At 47.1% G+C, this 18,959-nt stretch overlaps 2 protein-coding genes across 2 annotated transcripts in view; one reads left to right on the top strand and one right to left on the bottom strand.

Moving 5' to 3' along the window:
- Positions 1-452, bottom strand: part of LOC108798650 (NAD(P)H dehydrogenase [quinone] 1-like) — a 27,575-nt gene extending 27,123 nt beyond the window's left edge. The window contains exon 1 of the mRNA XM_018570417.1: positions 426-452. Within this exon, the coding sequence (XP_018425919.1) occupies positions 426-434 (9 nt within the window). The 5' untranslated portion in view covers positions 435-452. The remainder of the gene's footprint in view (positions 1-425) is intronic.
- Positions 453-5,373: 4,921 nt separating this feature from the next.
- Positions 5,374-16,830, top strand: ATXN1L (ataxin 1 like). Its single transcript, XM_018570412.1, has 2 exons — positions 5,374-5,525; positions 14,616-16,830. Exon 2 carries the CDS (start codon positions 14,733-14,735, stop codon positions 16,809-16,811), a length of 2,079 nt encoding a protein of 692 aa, XP_018425914.1. The 5' UTR covers positions 5,374-5,525; positions 14,616-14,732; the 3' UTR covers positions 16,812-16,830.
- The last annotated feature ends 2,129 nt before the right edge of the window (positions 16,831-18,959 follow it).

Here is an 18,959-nt window from a genome sequence, read left to right as displayed (position 1 = left end):
GGGGATGTTGTACCTGTCAGGTAGGCCAGGAAGAAGGAACATATCAGGTAGGCTATACAGAGCCCCATCATTTCTAATGATGCCCCGATAGTAATCAGACCCATTTCATCCTGCATACAGTCATGGGGAAATGCAGTTATGTTTGGTAACATTGTTGTGTTGCTAAATCCCTATGCGCTTAGTCATTGCTGTTGTGTATTTATTATCTCTCCAAAGCAAGATCAACAGGAAAACAAAACACAAAATATAAATAGTGCAGCTCTAACGTATGCAAATATTTAGGATCTGTGCAGACTATGCCAGATATATATATCCTGCATAGTCTGCAAGCCTGCTGCACTCCTAGAGAAGTACCAAGCATATAAAGTTAAAGTTCATGGGTGACACATATGCCCTTTAATGTCACATATAGCCACCCTGGACTCACCAGCCATGTTCCGCTGTGCAGTCCTCTCTCTGTTCCGTGGATGATGACAGTCCTCCTTGTATGGTGTATACAGCCAGAGTTACAGCCTGGAGGCGGTGGGGCAGGGTGAGGTTTCTTGGCTCCACCCGGGGAGGAGATTTGCAGGAGTGTCATCTCTGGAGATCTCAGTCCTGACCTTCCATTCTTCCTCCAGCGTGCCCTCACATTATTCTTAATTTGATACTGGAGATGCCTGGTTGTGCATGCATTAGTCTGTACACATATGATGGAGATGCCGGGCTAGAAATGCTGCAAAAGAAAAAAGACACTTGTAATATTTTTACACTTCAGACCCCATTCACTCTGGCAAACGAAGCTGATTGGGGCGAGTCTCAGGTATTGCTCCAGGAGACTCATGCAAAAAAACTGCAGTTGACATGCTGCAACGACCTGCGGACGATGGCGCCTGGACGCAAACTGCTTGCATCCAGGGGTGATTATCCACAGATATTTGCAGCATGTCAGATTACATGGCAATGGCTGCTGGCGCTCTCAGCTGTCATTGCTGTGTATAGCGCTTCCGCCAATTCGTGAGACTCATTCGCAAGTGTGAATGGGGCCCTATTTGTATTACTCCTTTTGAAAATACATCTATAATGCTCACTTTTGATGCTGACAGAATTTTCCGAGTGTGACAGATGCCTGTGTCTCCCTGCTGCTCGCTGTGATCCCTCCCTAGTGGCTATGTTGCTAGCATACCATGCCGTAGAGCAGGGGTTCTCCACCTTTCTAGGGCCAGGACCCCTTGGTAACATTTGCCAAGTTGTGGTGACCCCAAACTGTAAAATTTAGGGATGCACCAATACTAGTATCTGTGTGGGCTCTCAGGAGGCTATGCAGGCTCTCTGGTGGCAACCAATGCGGCCTCTGTGTTGATCAAGCACTCACCTCCCCTCACCTCACTCCTGCCTGCTCCCCTCTCTCTGATCCTCTCCTGCTGCTGCAACGCCATCTAGGAGACGTGACACTACAGCGCTAGCAGGAGGCTGAGGAGCCTCTTACCTAGAGCAGCACAAGGCACGTGGCGACCGCCCTTGAGAACCACTGCCGTAAAGGGAGCAGCCAGAGCAGACTCCCTCACACATTCAGTTTGGCAAGTGAAGCAGAGTTGAGTGACTTACTGTGCGACGTCAATGCAGAGTCCCCTCTCATCCCTGTCCCCCGTTCATCGCTGATGGGTCACATATGCGGATTAGCAATCACGTGACTACAAATAAACTATAACAAATTTTAAAAAAAGCTGTCAGATAGTGATGAAAGCTGAACTCCAGTATTTTTTTGTTATACAGCGCAAGTCACATGATACAAATCCTCGCTTCAGTGATGGTGGATTTTGACTTTCACACCCGAATTCCGAAAAACTAAATAACACAAATCCGAATTTAAAACAAAACGAAACTAAACTAATTTTTTGGCAGTGCACATGTCTACAGCAATACAAAATTATATGAAACTACATACTCTGTTATACTGGGGTGGTGCCCGGAGGGTCTTGGCTGGCGTGTGCAGGCTCTCACCGAGGCTGTGCGGGCTCTCATGTGGACACCGTGGGCTCTCAAGGTGGGCTGTGCGGGCTTCAGGCAGATGCGGCTGCCTGAGGTCCTGCGATTTTTTGCCCCCCTTACATTGGTGGTCAGTGTCTGCGCCCCCCTTACATTGGTGGTCAGTGTCTGTGCCCTCCTTACATTGGTGGTCAGTGACAGTGTCTGCGCCCCCCTTACATTGGTGGACAGTGTCTGTGCTCCTCTTACCTTGGCATTCAGTGTCTGTGCCCCCCTTACATTGGTGGTCAGTGTCTGTGCCCCCTTACATTGGTGGTCAGTGTCTGTGCCCCCTTACATTGGTGGTCAGTGTCTGTGCCCCCTTACATTGGTGGTCAGTGTCTGTGCCCCCTTACATTGGTGGTCAGTGTCTGTGCCCCCTTACATTGGTGGTCAGTGTCTGTGCCCCCTTACATTGGTGGTCAGTGTCTGTGCCCCCTTACATTGGTGGTCAGTGTCTGTGCCCCCTTACATTGGTGGTCAGTGTCTGTGCCCCCTTACATTGGTGGTCAGTGTCTGTGCCCCCTTACATTGGTGGTCAGTGTCTGTGCCCCCTTACATTGGTGGTCAGTGTCTGTGCCCCCTTACATTGGTGGTCAGTGTCTGTGCCCCCTTACATTGGTGGTCAGTGTCTGTGCCCCCTTACATTGGTGGTCAGTGTCTGTGCCCCCTTACATTGGTGGTCAGTGTCTGTGCCCCCTTACATTGGTGGTCAGTGTCTGTGCCCCCTTACATTGGTGGTCAGTGTCTGTGCCCCCTTACATTGGTGGTCAGTGTCTGTGCCCCCTTACATTGGTGGTCAGTGTCTGTGCCCCCTTACATTGGTGGTCAGTGTCTGTGCCCCCTTACATTGGTGGTCAGTGTCTGTGCCCCCTTACATTGGTGGTCAGTGTCTGTGCCCCCTTACATTGGTGGTCAGTGTCTGTGCCCCCTTACATTGGTGGTCAGTGTCTGTGCCCCCTTACATTGGTGGTCAGTGTCTGTGCCCCCTTACATTGGTGGTCAGTGTCTGTGCCCCCTTACATTGGTGGTCAGTGTCTGTGCCCCCTTACATTGGTGGTCAGTGTCTGTGCCCCCTTACATTGGTGGTCAGTGTCTGTGCCCCCTTACATTGGTGGTCAGTGTCTGTGCCCCCTTACATTGGTGGTCAGTGTCTGTGCCCCCTTACATTGGTGGTCAGTGTCTGTGCCCCCTTACATTGGTGGTCAGTGTCTGTGCCCCCTTACATTGGTGGTCAGTGTCTGTGCCCCCTTACATTGGTGGTCAGTGTCTGTGCCCCCTTACATTGGTGGTCAGTGTCTGTGCCCCCTTACATTGGTGGTCAGTGTCTGTGCCCCCTTACATTGGTGGTCAGTGTCTGTGCCCCCTTACATTGGTGGTCAGTGTCTGTGCCCCCTTACATTGGTGGTCAGTGTCTGTGCCCCCTTACATTGGTGGTCAGTGTCTGTGCCCCCTTACATTGGTGGTCAGTGTCTGTGCCCCCTTACATTGGTGGTCAGTGTCTGTGCCCCCTTACATTGGTGGTCAGTGTCTGTGCCCCCTTACATTGGTGGTCAGTGTCTGTGCCCCCTTACATTGGTGGTCAGTGTCTGTGCCCCCTTACATTGGTGGTCAGTGTCTGTGCCCCCTTACATTGGTGGTCAGTGTCTGTGCCCCCTTACATTGGTGGTCAGTGTCTGTGCCCCCTTACATTGGTGGTCAGTGTCTGTGCCCCCTTACATTGGTGGTCAGTGTCTGTGCCCCCTTACATTGGTGGTCAGTGTCTGTGCCCCCTTACATTGGTGGTCAGTGTCTGTGCCCCCTTACATTGGTGGTCAGTGTCTGTGCCCCCTTACATTGGTGGTCAGTGTCTGTGCCCCCTTACATTGGTGGTCAGTGTCTGTGCCCCCTTACATTGGTGGTCAGTGTCTGTGCCCCCTTACATTGGTGGTCAGTGTCTGTGCCCCCTTACATTGGTGGTCAGTGTCTGTGCCCCCTTACATTGGTGGTCAGTGTCTGTGCCCCCTTACATTGGTGGTCAGTGCCTGTGCACCCCTTACATTGGGGGTCAGTGTCTGCACCCCCCCTTACATTGGTGGTCAGTGTCTGTGCTCCTCTTACATTGGTGGTGGAGATGTGCACTGTTATGCATACTTGGTTCACAAAGCACCACTCCAGCCAAGATGTCCCTTCCTTAATAGATATAGTGACGTTAGTAGTGTCACATTTCCTCTTCTCTGAAACACTGAATAGTTTGAAAAATGTATTAACATACAATGTAGCACCCAAGCCTTGAGATCTGTGTGAACATATCAGAAAAGGTCCACATGGTACCCTGAGTTTGTTTTACCACACTTTTTTTTTTTTTCTATAGCACAAACCACATAATTTACCTGTTATGAATTGTATCTTACATGTGGATGGCTGCTGCTTACTATACATATCCTCCCTTCAGTGATGGCGGATCCTAGACAGAGAGGTGATCATCTAGATGGGCCCCCGTCCTTCGCCTCCACCCTACCCATTCACAAACCTCATTGTAACACAAGGCATTCTGTGAACGGGGAGGGGACGCCTTCCATCCCACAAAGGCATTTGGTGATTGGGCAGGGAGGGCGAAGGCCCTTCACAATGGCAGCTGCTGTTTTTAACCCCTGTAGTGCCGCAAGATCACCGCTCTGTCTAAGATCCACCATGACTGAAGCGAGCATTTGTATTATGTGACTTGTGCTGTACAACAAAAATACTGGAGTTCAGCTTTCATCACTGACAGCTTTTTAAAAAATGTATTATTGTTTATTTGTAGTCACATGATAGCTAATCGCTAAATGTAAGAGGAGCGCAGACACTGACCACCAATGTAAGGGCGCACAGACACTGACCACCAATGTAAGGGGTGCACAGACACTGACCACCAATGTAAGAGGAGCGCAGACACTCTGGCTTCAGCAGATTCTCCCTTTGTTAGAAAATGGGTGAAAGTTGTGTGAATATTGGGTAACATTAATAAATTACACCCCCCCTCCCATTTAATACATCTGCCTTCCACGACTGTCCTGTCTTCAGCACTGGTAGTACCTGACATCTAGCACTCAGGTATTGCATTCCCATTACCAGGCTGCCCGACACTGGCAATACTTGACACTCAGCCATGTGACTGAACATGAGCACACTTCCCCCTGCTGCTAGTGCCTGGTACCGCAGCCAACACAACAAAAGCTGCAGTTTAGCCCTGCCATCCCCATAGCAACCCCTCCCGGTGCCATTCCGGCGCTCAATGATGACGGCAGTGCGGCAGAGTCACGTGGCGGGTGGTTGCTAGGGATGACGCAGAGCATACGTAATCTTTAGACGACAGTTGCTAAGTGAACGTCACGGTGACGCGACGGCTGCTGTGACCGGGCAAGGCCGCGAGGAGGCGCCGGGGCCGGAGAGAGAGAGGCAGAGCCCGGGGGACGCAGAAAGGCCGGGGAGTACGCTATGTAGAGGCTGGTATCGGGCAGCCTGGGGAGGCGACACCATCATGAGAAGATGTGCCGGTGAGTGTCGGGGAAGCGGGGTCACGGCTTTATTTTGGTGTCAGCTGCTCTGATTTTCAGGGACAGATTTGGAGGATTCTTCCCTGGGATTGGCCTGATTTCTGCTATTTCTACACATATCCATCTTGAACCTTCCACAGGCTTTTCCATGAACCGGCGATTGCGAGGATGTGCTGTGCTTCGGCGAATCCCCCACCCCCTCCCCCAATAAAGCTTGGAAGAGTCCCGTGCAATATCAAGCGTCTCCGGATAGAGTGAGGCATGGTCAGATTTTTTTTGTTTTGGCCATCTGTGTCCTATTGGGGAGGTTTGCCTTCACTTCCTGTCCTAAAGACACAACAGGAAGTGAAAAATTTTGGGAGGAAAATGCCCTCTTAGCTGTCACTGCAACAAGTGACCCCAGTGGAAGTTTCCCCTCCTGTTCTGGTGATTTAATTTAGAATAGTGGATCTCTCACCACTTTCAGGCCCAGTGGCAGCGGTCACCAAGACAGAAGGAGAGAGGGAATCTCCCAGGTGAAGGAATGATGGACGGAGGACGCAGGTGTTGTGTTGGATGCAGCCATTGCCTCTCCTAATAGAAGGGATCATTTGTGTAGCCATAAATACCTGATGGGTTCTAACCCCTCCTACCCTAAACTAAAAATAATGGTTTTAGATATACTTCGCTACCATTGGACGTTTTAAAATGGGTGCATTCGCGAATGTGTATTTCTGGAGTGCTGTTTATAAAGTACACCCGTGATTGGCTGTGATCTGAAATGTCATCAGATGGCTCAGATCATAGGCACAGTGCACAGAGCCGATCGGAGACCAATCACAGCGTTCACAAATGTAAACACTCTAGTATTTACATTGGAGAGCCCTCCCCTTCCTGTGACGGCAGAGTGTTTACATTGGAGAGCCCTCCCCTTCCTGTCACTACGGAGTGTTTACATTGGAGAGCCCTCCCCTTCCTGTCACAGTGGAGTGTTTACATTTGAGAGCCCGCCCTTTCCTGTTACAGTGGAGTGTTTACATTTGAGAGCCCTCCTCTTCCTGTCACAGTGGAGTGTTTACATTTGAGAGCCCGCCCTTTCCTGTCACAGTGGAGTGTTTACATTTGAGAGCCCTCCCCTTCCTGTCACAGTGGAGGAAGGAGGCTAGATCAATAAGGGGGAATAAATGAAGGGACCGTGGGCAACAGCTGATTCATGGTGGGGGTTAACCCTTTCACTCCCCTTTTCCTGTACATCTAATCTCTATTGTGTTTTTCTATGTGACCCTTATATTAACTCCGTCACCTTCCTTATCCTCCACATTAACCCCTTCATCTCCAGCTTCCCACTGTATGTGACCCTTTTTCCCCCCCCCCCGAATATATCTACTGCTAGCAAGCAGTAGATATATGCAAAAACATTACAAATACTTTGAAAAAGGTAATTACTTACCTCTATCTCTGCCGCTCACTCATGTCATCTGTAGCTTGTGGAGCGGCCGTGCAGGATGATGGGGCGGGTGCATGCGCAGTAGAGATCAGCGGTGGGGAGAAGAGGAGAGACACAGTGGAGGTGAATGCACGCAGCCGGGTGAGTGCACGTCGGACAGACACTGTGGGACCCGAAGACTCTGCGGTGGATCAGAAACCGGCACCAGCACTGGAGGGATTGTTGAATACAAGTGAAAGGAATAAGTTGATTGGCTCACCAGGCATCATTTAAGGTAAGTCCTTTAAGCAGCATAGTGAGGTGGAGGGGTAATTGTGACTTTAATGTCACTTTAACCCCTGAGTTTAGTGTCACTTTAATGTATCTAATGCTCCATGTTTTAACTCCCTCATTACCAGCAGTTTCTTCATTCCAACAAATTGTGGCAAAAAACGAGATAACCTTGTGGTGTCTACTTTCCTAAGAAGGGATCATTTTAGGTTTATTTATTTTTACTGTCCATGCATTTTTATTTCCTATGTTTCTAGACAAACTTTTTTTTTTAATTATTATTATTTTTTTTCCTTTTTAAATAGTAAGAATTAAAACAAAAACAAACCAATGGTTATTAAATACCACCAAAAGAAAGCTCTATCTGTCTCAAAAATGATTAATAATACATTTGGGGTACAGTATTGCATGACAGAGTAATTGTCAGTCTCTCACAGCACTAAAAAATAGCCTGGACAGGAAGAGGTTAATAGAGGCCGGTATTCAAGTGGTTAAATCGGACCCATACACTAAAAATTGTTGTTACCTAGTATTTGAGGTTGAATAAAGACATTAGTCCATCAAGTCCAACCTATAGGATCTCATTCTAGGAGTACCTGTACCCCTGTATATTACCTGTACCCCTGTATATTACCTGTACCCCTGTATATTACGGTCCCTTAAGAAATTGTCCAAAAGTTTCTTGAACAATTCCACATTATTTGCTGAAATCAACACCTGTGGCAGTGAGTTCCAGACCCTAACTGATCTTACTGTGAAGAACCCCCTTCGCCCCTTGTGCTGGAATTTTTTTTCCACCAATTTTAGGTGATGGCCTCTAGTTTTTGTAACGGAGTTAATTTTAAACAGTTTATCGCTAATGTTGCTACCACCATTAAACATTTTGTACATGGAAATCATATCCCCCCTTAATCTCCTCACCTCTAATGTTAAAAATTAACTCCGGCCAGGAGGAATACGATCGCTTCCTTTCTTTCTGCAGCCTGTTAATACGCTGTTTCTGTTCTGCATAGACTTCCCTATGCCCCTTGGTTCTTCTTTCTGGTTGGTAGGACCGGAGCTGTTGTTTTCTTCATACCGAGAACTGGCTCCCAATCACCTTTCTCCTATCTGTAGTTTCCATTTTGGCTTCTATAACGCAGACCAGTCGGTGCTGCTCTCATTGTGCGGGGTGACTGGTCTTGTAACAGCCCCCCCCTAGTGGGTGGGACCTGCTGGGTCTCTGACCCCATGTTGGAAAAGATTAGCAGACTATGTTGGTTGGAGCAACATTCACCTTATTTTCTTTTTGAATTAATTCATTTTGAATTAATAAAGCTGGTCGGATGACCAGCGAAACGTCTTCAAGAAAAAAATACAGCAAGTCCAGTTGCCTTGATTTATTTTTTTACAGGTGTACCATAACCTGGATGAATGAGAACGTTCATAGACAGAGCAGAGAAGGTAAGGGACTGCGTGCAGGCGCGTGCACCCGGATCTGCATTGATGGGAAGGATCGAATCAGTGTGCAGCCGCGTCTTCCCGCAGAGATGTACAGGCGACTGCACACAATTGCACGATGCACCCTTCCCTCCCTGGAGCAGGTCTCTGCACGGGCGTGTACACACCGTACAGATATGCACGCCCATGTGAATGACCCCGAAGACTCTGTAGAAGTGTTTGTTAAAACCTTTCATTTTATATAGTTTACCTGCAGGAGGATTTTTTATTTGTTCTCAACCAAATGAGAGTTTCATTTTAACTGTGACCCCTGACAACAAGTTACATAGTTTGGGAAAAAAGACAGATGTGCTTTAAGTTCAACCTGACACTAACCTTAACCCAACACTAATTTAACCCCGGCAAACCTGTGCTTCTGACATGTGCTAAAAGTATTGGGTGACCCTCAGCTGAGACCAGCGCCAAATCTCCCTTCTCCTGTGCGTGACATCTACCGTGCCGAGAACACTTGATTCATTTTCAAACATGGCTCAGAATTTCTTCATCTGATTAACCACTTCCTTACCAACTGGTTTAACCTCTTTGTTACCAGACCAGTTTCAGGAGATGTAGCAGCTTGCAGCAACAATTGTATTGAGCTTTTCTATGAATTCTATTGGTGCAATATACAGGAAAGCTATGAAATAGAGTAAAAGATCATCTTGGATAAGTCGCGCTCGGCCTGTTTTATTTTCACTGAAAACAAGTTACACCCATGATAAAACCAAGACCAAAAAAATGCTGTATAGTGAGACTGTTTCAGAAATAAAAGTGTTAATGTATTTTTATCAACTAACAAAATTGAAAGTAAATGAAGAGAAGAGAAATCCAAATCAATATTTGGTGTGAGCACCCTTTGCCTTGGAGAACTAAGCACAGATCTGCTGTGGATGTCGGCTGCCTGAAATTCTTCTGTCTCTTCATATAATCCCAGACAGACTCCATGATGGTGAGATCAGGACTCTGTGGGAGCCGAACCATCACTTCCAGGACTCCTTGTTCTTCTTTACGCTGAAGATAGTTCTTAATGACATTGGATGTATGTTTGGGGTCGTTGTCTTGCTGCAGAATAAATTTGGGGCCAATCGCACGCCTCCCTGATGGTACGGCATGATGGATAAGTATCTGCTTGTATTTCTCAGCATTGAGGACACCATCCTGATCCTGACCAAATCTCCAACTCCATTGGCAGAAATGCAGCCCCAGACTTGCAAGGAACCTCCCCATGCTTCACTGTTCCTGCAGACACTCATTATTGTACCGCTCTCCAGCCCTTTGGTGAACAAACTGCCTCCTGCTACAGCCAAATATTTCATGTTTTGACTCCTCAGTCCAGGGCACCTGCTGCCATTTTTCTGCACCCCGGTTCCTATGTTTTAGCGCATAGTTGAGTCGCTTAGCCTTGTTTCTACATCGGAGGTATGGCTTTTTGGGCACAATTCTTCTATGAAGGTGACTTCTGGCCAGACTCCTCTGGATGGTTGATGGGTGTACCTGGGTCCCACTGGTTTCTGCCAGGTCGATGCTGATGGCACTGCTGGACATCTTCCGATGTGGAGCGGACGTTAGCATGATGTGTCTCATCTGCTGCATTAAGTTTCCTTGGCCGACCACTGCGCCAAGAGTTTGAACAGCACATCTTGAATCCCCAGTCTGCTTTAAAAACTTTGCCTGGGAGAGACCTTGCTGATGCAGTACTACCTAGCTGTGCTCAGTCTTGCCATGGTGTATGACCTGTGACATGAAGCTGTCTGTCTTCCACAACCTCACCCTAGTAGCAGAGTTTGACTGTTCCTCACCCAGTTTTAAGCCTCCCACACAGCAGTTTCTGTTTCACTTAATGACTGTGTTTGACCTAGCTATGAAATTGATGATCATCATCACCTGCTCAGTATAATTGGTTAATCATACACTTGACTCTAATCCTACAAAACCCCTGACTTTGTGCAAGTGTGAAGCTGGACATACACTTTACAACCATCGCAAGACTTTAGTTGTGATATGGTTGTAAGGTAATAAAAGCTTGTACGATCTGTCCATCTTGGACAGGCAGATCTTACTTGCGATCATCGCAAGCCCGCCCCCCTGAGGGGAGGGCTTCCGATGACTGCAATGCAGAGCGGGCAGTGTGCGCGTGCACACACCGGCCCGTTCGGCATTTGTCTCCCGAGAACGCCACTAACCCGCCGACAATCGTACGATTCTCTGGTGGTTTTCAAGCCTGCTCGGGAGACAAAAGACGTGCGACCGTACAGTAGAAAAAGTCGCATGCCTTCCATACACCTGTCAATTATCGTACGATCAATGATTTAATAATTGACCTTCTGTTGAAGGACAATCCAGTATAAAACCTTTCAGCTGAGCAGTGACTGGAGCCAGTCAGCTACAGTCACTGTTTAGGTTTCCTGGCTGGCACGCCTGCCGCTGTCAGAATAGAGTAGTCTGTTGGGGGGATTCCCCCATCCACACTAAATCTGATTTGATTTCTTTTGTTCAGTCTATAGGCTGAATTAAGAAAATCTTCTAGTATATGGCTAGCTTTAGGCTGGGTTCACACCTGGGCGGACGGAATATGCATGTTTTTACCACGATTTGCGGTAAAAGAAACGCGCAACAAACGTGCGTTTATGAGAGGTATCAGGCTATACCTTAATGGATATGCGTGGAAAATACTCCCCAAAGAAGCTCCTGTACTTCTTTGGGCGTAGGGCGTTTTTCAGCGCGTTCCTACGTGCTGAAATACGCCCAGGTGGGGACCATGCCCCTAGGCAATTATTGTTTTGCAGCGCGTCTCTACGCGCTGTAAAATGCCCAAGTGTGAACCAGACCTTAGTGTTGATCGCCCTTTTGAATGATAAGGCATATTTCATGGCTGCGCGCATTTTTATTTAGAACTGGACTTGTGGAGCTAAAAAGAACAACCTCCATGATTCAGAAAGTGTCCCAAGTATGAATCAAGCTCAGTGCCTTGGAGTTGCAAGACATGGATACCAACCTCTCTGCATGTCGGTATCACCCTAACTGTCCTCTCTGCACCTCCTGCTCTCTTAGCTCCCTTGTCAGCTCCTTCCATGCGCGCCTCCAGAACCTCTCTAGCGTCTTTCCTATCCTCTGGAACTCCCAATATGTCCAGCTGTCTCCTACTCTGTTTGCCTTTAGGCGATCCCTGAAGACTTATCTCTTTAGGAAAGCCAATCCCGCCTCAACCTAACCACTGAACTATCACTTTCTCATCTCATCCCCACACAGCTACCACCTCTTGTATCTGTTGCCCCTCCCTTTTTAGATTGTAAGCTCTCGCAGGCAGGGCCCTCCCTACCATCTTGTCTTGCTTTGTATTGTAACTGTGATGTCTTCTCTATTGTAAAGCGCTGCACAGACTGTTGACACTATATAAATCCTGTGTAATAACAATCTTTGCTGTTTTGATGCAGTTCAAAACCCACATAAATATAATCGATAATCATTGTCCGCAAAGATTGACAAACTGCTTTGTTTTCCCATAGCGCGGACAAGTCATAAGGCCTCTGATTATAGAATTAGTCCTTGCGGAACTTGGCATGTGATTCATATAAAAGAGCAAATGTCACTTAATTTGTAATGTTTACTTAGTTGAGGAGGGGCGGATCTCAGTCACCATATTCCACTTGTCCGGGGTTATTGGAGTAAAAGGAAAGTGTGTGTGTGTGTGTGTGTGTGTGTGTGTGTGTGTGTGTGTGTGTGTGTCGATGATCGCAAGTACGAGTGTCCCAAGATAGGCAGATTGTACTTTTTTTTTAATTACCTTACAGCCATCGCAAGACAAAAGTCTTGAGATGATTGTTAAGGTGCCCATACACCTTACGATAATCGTGGGGAAATCCCGCGATCGTACGATTATCGTAAGGTGTGTGGAAGCCGTGCGACCTCTGCTACTGTAAGGTCGCATGACTATTACCTTAGGAACATGTTCGTAAACCAGCCGAACATTGTACGATGTTCGACTGGTTTCTGGCATGTTCGCAAGATAAAAGCCGCACGGACCGGTGTGCGCAAGCGCACACTGCCCGTTCAGCATTGCAGTCATCGGAAGCCTCATCGATCATCGCAAGTACGATCTGCCTGTCCAAGATGGGCAGAGCGTACATTTTTTTAATTACCTAACAACCATCGCAAGACAAAAGTCTTGCGATGGTTGTAAGGTGTGTGCCCAGCTTTACGCTGGCCATACGTAAGTATGGCCAGCTTTACACTTGCACAAAGTCAGAGATTTTGTATGATTAGAGTCAGATGTATGATTTAACCAATTATACTGGGCAGGTGCTAATGATCATCAATTTCATAGGTAGGTTGAAGCACAGTCATTACATATATGTATTTTATATAGATTATGGGTGCTATTGTTAATAATCTGCTCCAAAAAATGTCTAATCTGATATTTGGTTTATACAGAAAACACTTCTGCTTTTCTTGTCTCCTGTATGTATTCATCATTCTACTTACAAACAACTGTTAGATTATCAGTTAATACACATACACATGTTCTGCCCTGCACTGTATATCTTCAAGGACCGTATATTATTCCATTCACTTTTGAACAGGGTGCAGAGCCTCACCATGGCAACTGTATTGATTATTTAATAAGAATAGTCAGCACTTCAGTTTTTTAACGCAACTTTATTGGGGTAAAAACCAACTGCGGCTAAAATGTCTTGCTCTAAGCTAAAGAAGAACTATGAGGTGAGTTATTTCCACTCACCTCCTAGTTAGAGCCGACGTGTGACATTGAGACTGTCACACGTCGACTCTACAGATCGGGAAGTGAGTGAACACATACCGTTGCTCGCTCACTTTCCGATCATCTCCCTGCAGAGAGCCGTGACTGTCACTCACCGTTCCCTGCAGGGATCCCCCCCCTCCCATCTCCAATTCTGCAGCACTGACTCATAGGCAGAGCCCGCTGTCAATCAGCTAGCGGGGTGGATCTCAACAGTAATGTCAGGATCCGTCCCGGCTGCGTCGCTCTCCTTATATAGTGAGCTATAGCCCGCTATATACTGAACTTTGGGTCACGGGAGGACGTTAGAATATGTCCTCCCGTGACCCTAAAGAAAACTATGGGATAAAAACATTACCCCATAGTTCACTTTCAATTTGAGAAGCTCTCAGTACATGCATTAAAAACCTCCATTGTGAAGGTTCCATAGAACTGTCTTCTAAAATGGGGTTCCATGATTTGGCTGTCCAGCTTTGTTTTTCCAACCGATGCAGTTTTAAAGAAGGGGTTCCTGTATAGGCTCAAATTGGTAACGTGGCCAGGTGATACTGGATTTGCTGTAAGCACACAGTAGGCATGACACGGGGTGTATTGTGCTTTAAACCAGCCACTATGGGTGGTGGAAGAGGTGCAGGGACTTGTGATGTAGCATGCTGCCTTCAAAGCACACTGTGCTAAGGTACCACCAGAAGTGTCAGAATTGACGTCATTCTATTGTGCCAGCACTACAGCCAGTGGAACTATTATCCAAATTGGGATCGAAATATAGTGACTGACATATGAAGAATCCTTTTATGCAGAGCAAAAATAAAATAAAGTGCATTAGTTACATTAAAGATTACAATAAAAAAATTAAAAAATTGCTTGACGTTTCAGGGGTGTTGCTGGGCACCGCTTCCAAGAGTAAAATGTTGCAGTACTTATGTGGAGGTAGACCGGAGACGAGGATTGGAGCACTTTTAGAAGTGATGGTTTCCCAGCAGACTTTGGGTGACTGACAATACCTTATTAATGGGAAGGTGAGAGTAGCAGTACAGAGAAGTATTTACAGTACATCTTGTCACTTGGTACTAGAAGTCACTGTCATCGTACTGTCTTTGGTTGTTTCATGTCCCACTATTGTTTCCTACTAACACTGATTTTTTTTTTTTTTCTCCAGTTGTTAGATCAATAAGATGCCCACAGGATACACGTGGTGTCATCACCAGCCATTGCTGCAAGACACTCATGAAGCTGTCCGAAAGCCATAGAGGCCCCACTAACAGCAGGAAGCATCATGAAGCCTGCATACGAGCGCAGCCAGGAATGCCTTCCACCAAAGAAACGCGATCTGGTCCAGAACACTATAAATATAGAGGAGCCGCCCAAGGTGGATAACTCCTCCAATGACAGTCGAGCTACTGAGACACCTAACAACTGGCCCAGAGGAGTGCTGGTGGCAGCAGGACAAGGACCTGGGGTCAGCTATGAAGTGCTGGGGGAAGGGGCTGAGACTGTCACAGTGGATCAGTATGGAAATCTTTACAAACTTGCTGTCCCATCTGCTGCCTTCTCCCCACCTGGCCTCCACTCTGTGGTCAACATGGGCTCCATTCCTCCCTCTTTTAATGTAGCATCTCCATTGATTCAGCATCCTGGATTAACATATCCACCTATTCATTACACTCCCATTTCGCACACATCTGTGCAGTTTCTTGGGTCTCCTTATGCCGTTCCCTATGCTGTTCCTCCAGGCTTCCTTCAGCGAGCTGTGATTTCCCCTCCTGCTACTTTGGCTGCTTCTCATGTCCCTCACTATGTGCCATATAACTCCATCTTGCCTGAGGGGGTAACTCCACCTCCTCAGACTCCATCCCCACACTCTTTCAATAAAGTGAACACAGCACAATCGCCACCAGTGCTCATGGGTGTTGTACCTGTCGATGTCACAAAGGGAAGGTTTCCCATATTTTATCAGCATTCTTCTCAGCTGCAAGCTGGTTATCCTGTGCATGAGATGGTCTTGACATGTCCTCCTAATCTAGACCATAGCCCAGCCTCTCCAAATCGCAAGGAATCCTTGATCGCACCGAACAATGGGGCCCAGAGAGGGCCTGACGTTGCCTCCAGTCGAAGGAGCAGTCAGGCCATGGACCAGTACATTCATAACGCAGAGGTGCATATCGCAAGAGGCAAGGGTGAAGGTCTGTTGGACTGTGATGTATACTCAGGACATGCACCACAAAGGACAGAAGTCACTTTGATGACCCATCGCAGCACTCCTGATACAGATCTAGAAGTTCAGAGAGTGGTTGGAGGTATGGCGTCACAAGAGTATTCTACAACCTCTGTTCAGAGAAAAGACAGGATGAGCCCGTTAAATCTTTCCACGGATGGTAAACATGAAGCAGAGCAGAGACACCGAACCATTGCAAGTCCGTCCAGAGGAGAACTTAGGGGCGTATACAATATTCAACACCCTCTCAAATACTCAGAAAAAAATGCACTTATATCAAATGGAGGCTCAACCCAAGGAGCAATGTGTCCCGAAGAGAGCCTACCTTCAGAAGTTCCCCAACATGCCTCTAAGACCCAAAGGACAAAATCTCCTGGAGGCCTCAACAGAGACTCTCACCCAGATAGAGGCTCTCCGGCCACAGGACCCAGCCAGCCTCCACATTCCACCACCCTTCCCTCCCACTTCATGAAAGGAGCCATTATTCAGCTTGCCACTGGAGAACTGAAGAGAGTAGAGGATCTGCAGACCCAGGATTTTGTGCGCAGTGCTGAGGTCAGTGGTGGCCTTAAAATTGACTCCAGCACTGTGGTGGACATCCAGGACAGCCAGTGGCCAGGCTTTGTGACTCTTCAGTTCATTGTCGGAGAGCAGCAGAGCAAAGTCTGTTTGGACGTCCCACCCGAACATCCGTTCTTTGTGTATGGTCAAGGCTGGTCATCTTGTAACCCCTCCCAGACCGCTCAACTATTTGCACTTCCCTCCCACCAGCTCCAAGTAGGGGATGTCTGCATCTCCATTAGCTTGCAGAATATAACCAAGAATGGTGCCTCCCCAGCCAGTGGCATCCCTGCACATCAAGTCCTGCCACTCCCTAATGAGAAAGCAGTGTTACAGTCTAGAGAGTGCCCAGACAGAGATGGCGATAAGCAGAATCAGCGTCAGAAAGATGGCATGGCACAGAGCTCTCATGCCCTGACCATGTGCCCTCTTCCTTTAGCTCAGTCAAGCTGGCCCAGTTCAGCAGTCCAAAGATTCAGCGGGCAGAGTTCAGAAACCCGGCCTTCGCCTTCACGACACTCTTTCATTCCGCAGGAGGTGAAGCTGTCCATCGAGGGCCGGTCAAATGCAGGGAAGTAGCGCAACATTCAAAAAATAAGGCTGCCTCTGCAAGCGGAATAAATTTGCACAGTTAGAGTACAGGGATAATAATGGAGGATGCGGACAGGTCCCTGCTGACGCAGGAGTTTAAAGGGACAGTCCACCTAAGTGATATTTCAGTTCTAAGTAGATGCTGGTGTGTTTGGTCACCTACTGGTTTCTTATATTTTGTTGGGTATTCAGCCAGAGGGATCATCATACTCCTCCCTTTGATGTTTTTGATATACAGTATATGGCCAAAAGTTTGTGGAATCTTGACCGTCACTCCTATACGAGCTTTAATTGATATGGATATACACCCCCTTCCTTTGCGGCTATTATGGTGTCAATTCACCTTTTGGAAGGCTTTTTTTTTTTACAAGTATATGCCATTTGTACCTATTTAGCCAAACATTTGTGAGTTGAGGTACTAATTTTGGCCAAAAACACTTGGCTTGCATTTGGCATTCCAGTTCATCCCAAAGGGTTAAGGTCTGAACTCTGTGCAGGACATGAGCTCCTCCAAACCATGTCTTTTATGGATCTGTGCACAGGGGCAGAGTCATGCTGGAACAGAAAAGGGCCTTTCCAAATCGTTAACATCAGGTTAGAAGCTCACAATGATGTCAAATGCCTTTGTATGCTGTACCATTAATCGTACCCTTCGGTGAAACCCCTGAACTCCACATACTTTTGGCCATATGGTGTATTTTATTTGGAGCCTTCTGCAGTAGAATGGGGATGGAGATGAATACTGACTGGAAGGATTTCACTGCTGGAGTTCCTTAGCAATCTAAGAAGACATTGGGAATGTGTCCCACCAGCAACTGAAGTATCCATTTTACTTGAACTGGCCCTTTAATTACCTCTACCGGACAGTCACTGCCTGTTATTCAGAATAACAACTTAAAAGGTTTTATTTTCTTTGTAACCATGTGAAGCATATGTACTCCATGAATTCTTCTCCACACATTGAACAGAACCTTCCACAATTGCCGTTAGCTGCCACGGCTGAGGCTCCCAGTTGGTGCCGGGAGGATTCCATTGGCAGATTCCTGGAAGCAGTGCTTGTTAAAAGGTTGGTTTGCTTTGCTCTGTCCAGAAACGTCACCAGCACACCATTTAAACGTGAAAAAAAAAATCCATTTAACGACACTGTCATTCAAATATTAACGTTTTCGGGGCCACATAGGGTCCCCTTCATCAGGCTCAGAATTCTGAGGCCCCGAATACGTTTGTATTTGAATGACAAGTATGTGTCATTAAATTTTTCACGTTTTAAATGGTGTGCTGGTGACGTTTCTGGACTCTTATGTGACATTCGCGCTGCCACCCTTTGTCACTTTAAGCACCCGCCTGACCGTACAGGTTTATTCTTTGGAATCGGTAAGGAGTGCAACAGGACATATCTATACTAGACCGAGCAATAGTTCTGGAAGTTGGCCAATGAAAGCCTCTAGTGCAGGCTGAGGAGCTCGGCGTTGTCAGGTAACAACCGTTGTGATGGGCTCCCATTACAAGGTGTGTGTAAGGGTTGGGGTAGGGGAAGCAAAAAGGGGGTTTTAAAGTATTGCAGAGCGTGATAATATTTTGCAGAGAAAGAACACAGGCTATTTTTGGTATGCATCTTCCTGGGTTTTCTAGGCTTCCACTGGAACTGCATGTTCTTTTCGCTAACGTTGATTTGATCATGTCTTTAGTTTGATAGTTTGATAAGCAGCTTACAAACTCCTTTTCCTAGCACCGAGCAGTGTTGCAGTGCCGGTTAGGATCCATAGCACACCCAGGACTTCTGAGACATGACGTTTGATGAGTAGCTGACATTCCTGAGCCAGCACCCTAGTCTTGGCACAGCAGGGTTCCTAATCCCCCCCCAAAACACACCCAGAGTGCAATAAAAAGGTACATGTCCTGTTGTAGCATGGACCCTGGCTCTCCCTGCACCTTGTTTGATTCTGACTGAAAGCTTTACCTGCAGAGACATGTTATGTTATATAATATATATATTGATCTCAGCTCTGGAATACACTTGATGTGTAGTAGTATGCTGTTTTTTTTTAAAATCAAATTTCCATACTGCCAAACCTGCTTTAGAAGGCACCTGTATCCATTCTGAAAATCACTGGACACTACATTCATATTCCCCCC

This window comes from Nanorana parkeri, unplaced genomic scaffold, assembly GCF_000935625.1.
Source record: "Nanorana parkeri isolate BGI_ZX_2015 unplaced genomic scaffold, ASM93562v1 scaffold1531, whole genome shotgun sequence".
Lineage (NCBI taxonomy): Eukaryota > Metazoa > Chordata > Amphibia > Anura > Dicroglossidae > Nanorana > Nanorana parkeri.
Note: the sequence above shows the minus strand (reverse complement) of the source record. Positions and strands in the feature narration are given on the sequence as shown.

Excerpts from the sequence above, each read along its gene's own strand:
- ATXN1L (XM_018570412.1), top strand. The coding sequence starts at position 14,733 with ATGAAGCCTGCATACGAGCGCAGCCAGGAATGCCTTCCACCAAAGAAA.